Consider the following 1,827-nt stretch of genomic DNA (forward strand, 5'->3'; position numbering starts at 1 on the left):
GAATATATTTTTAAAACACAGAAACCTGACCACCAGCCGGGCTCGCGTGGGCTTTCTGATTTAAGGTGCTATTAAATTATTACATATTTAAGTGACTGACGCTTAATTATCCTTTTCCCAGAACCCAGATATGTGAAAGGAAGGCGTAGGGTAGAATTCGAAGGCCTGTGTGCCTGTTAGAAACACATCTGTAAATGGAGACGCTGGGAAATGCCATCACTTGTCCGGGGCCCAGATGCGGGGTGACACTCTGCCGCCTACAGTGGTGTCCGTACCTTCCCTCCGAGCGCCTACCTGGGGCCAGAGAGGCGTTGCCATCGGACACCGTCCGCCTGTGACTCGCTGCCCTTTTCTTCGAAGAAGCGCAGGGAGGCGCGTTCCCACGGGTCAGCTCCGAGGAGGGGAGACCCAGGTGCCTCCACACCCCGCTCTCAGCCTCGCGTCTGGGTGGGGAGGCGGGCTGGCATCCTCCTGCGGCCGGACAGACACCCGGAGTGGGCACGTCGTCGGGGGCACGCATGCTGTGCGCACCGCCCTCAAGGGAATCCCCGCCCTCCTCCTGCAGCAGGCACTTGGTGGAGAGGGAAGGCCTGGAGAGAAGACCCAGGGCGCTGGGCGGGGGCAGCGTGGCCGATGCCCGGGGGCGATCGGCGGCCCCCCGGGGCCAGGGTGCCCGCTGCAGGATGCCCTCGCGTTTCTTCCTTTCTTCCCTGGGCCCCGGCTCCTCCGCGGCCGGCACCCGGGGCAGCTCTCGGATGTCCAGGCCCAGGGCCACGGCCGCCAACAGCGCGGTGCAGCTGTACAGGGCGCCCTCCGTCCTTCTCCTGGGGGGCGGCCTGCTCAGAGTGTGGGTCGGGGTCCCCTGAGGGGTGCCCGCGGCTGAGGCAGCCTCCTCCCAGTTCTCAGTCTCCAGCGGGCTCTCTCGCTGCCCGTCTTTCCCCAGAGGCGGGTCCGCCGGGGCTGGCGCTGAGGGTTTGATCTGCTGTGGTTTTCTGGGCTCTGATCCGTCCGCAGAGGGTCTCGGGTCTTCGCAAGCACCTGAGAAAGGCAGAGATGCACCAAGGAGGAGCGTCTTCCAGGGAAAGTCCTTTAAACTACACGCGCAATAGCTCTAGTGCCAATTTGGCTCCGTGGATAGAGCGCCAGCCTGTGGACCAAAAGGTCCGGGTTCCATTCCGGTCAAGGGCACGTACCTCGGTTGCAGGACCCTGGTCAGGGCACGTGCAGGAGGCAACCAATCGATATGTTTCTCTGTTTTTCTGTTTTTCCCCCTCCTTCCCACTCTCTCTCTAAAAGATCAATGGAAAAATATAAGCCCTCGGGTGCACTGAGCACCTAGTATAGGTAACCAAACCCCAAAGTATCTACCCAGTGTCTACACGAAAGAGAGGAGAGGCTGTTGTCAAATGAAATCCATAGATTAATGGTGCCCGAACGGAGTGTGCCCAAAGTGTCCTGGTATGCCTCTAGGACAGTGGTTCTCAACCTGTGGGTCGCGGCCCCTTTGGGGGTCGAACGACCCTTTCACAGGGGTCGCCTGAGACCATTGGAAAACATCTATAATTACATATTGTTTTTGTGACTCGTCACTATGCTTTCATGATGTTCAATTTGTAAGCATGAAATCAGGGGTCACCACAACATGAGGAGCTGTATTAAAGGGTCGCGGCAGGAGGAAGGTTGAGAACCGCTGCTCTAGGAGGCGGAGTTATGGGGATCACAAGATTCTAAGAAAGAAGTAGGATGGCTCCTCGGAGGACTCCCTCTGTCTGGACAGGCACAGATAACCCCACGTAATAAAAGCCTAATATACTAAGTGTCCAGTCG

The 1,827-nt window shown here is 58.2% G+C and overlaps 1 protein-coding gene across 1 annotated transcript in view; it reads right to left on the minus strand.

The window, feature by feature from the left end:
* The window catches only part of LOC102753749 (mitogen-activated protein kinase kinase kinase MLK4), a 27,172-nt gene that overhangs the window by 916 nt on the left and 24,429 nt on the right, over nt 1-1,827 (minus strand). The window contains exons 9-10 of the mRNA XM_015560583.1: nt 295-1,038; nt 106-173 (exon numbers count right to left, since the gene is read on the minus strand). Of these exons, the coding sequence (XP_015416069.1) occupies nt 106-173; nt 295-1,038 (812 nt within the window). The remainder of the gene's footprint in view (nt 1-105; nt 174-294; nt 1,039-1,827) is intronic.

The sequence above is a fragment of the Myotis davidii genome, unplaced genomic scaffold, assembly GCF_000327345.1.
Source record: "Myotis davidii unplaced genomic scaffold, ASM32734v1 scaffold295, whole genome shotgun sequence".
Taxonomy (NCBI): Eukaryota; Metazoa; Chordata; class Mammalia; order Chiroptera; family Vespertilionidae; genus Myotis; species Myotis davidii.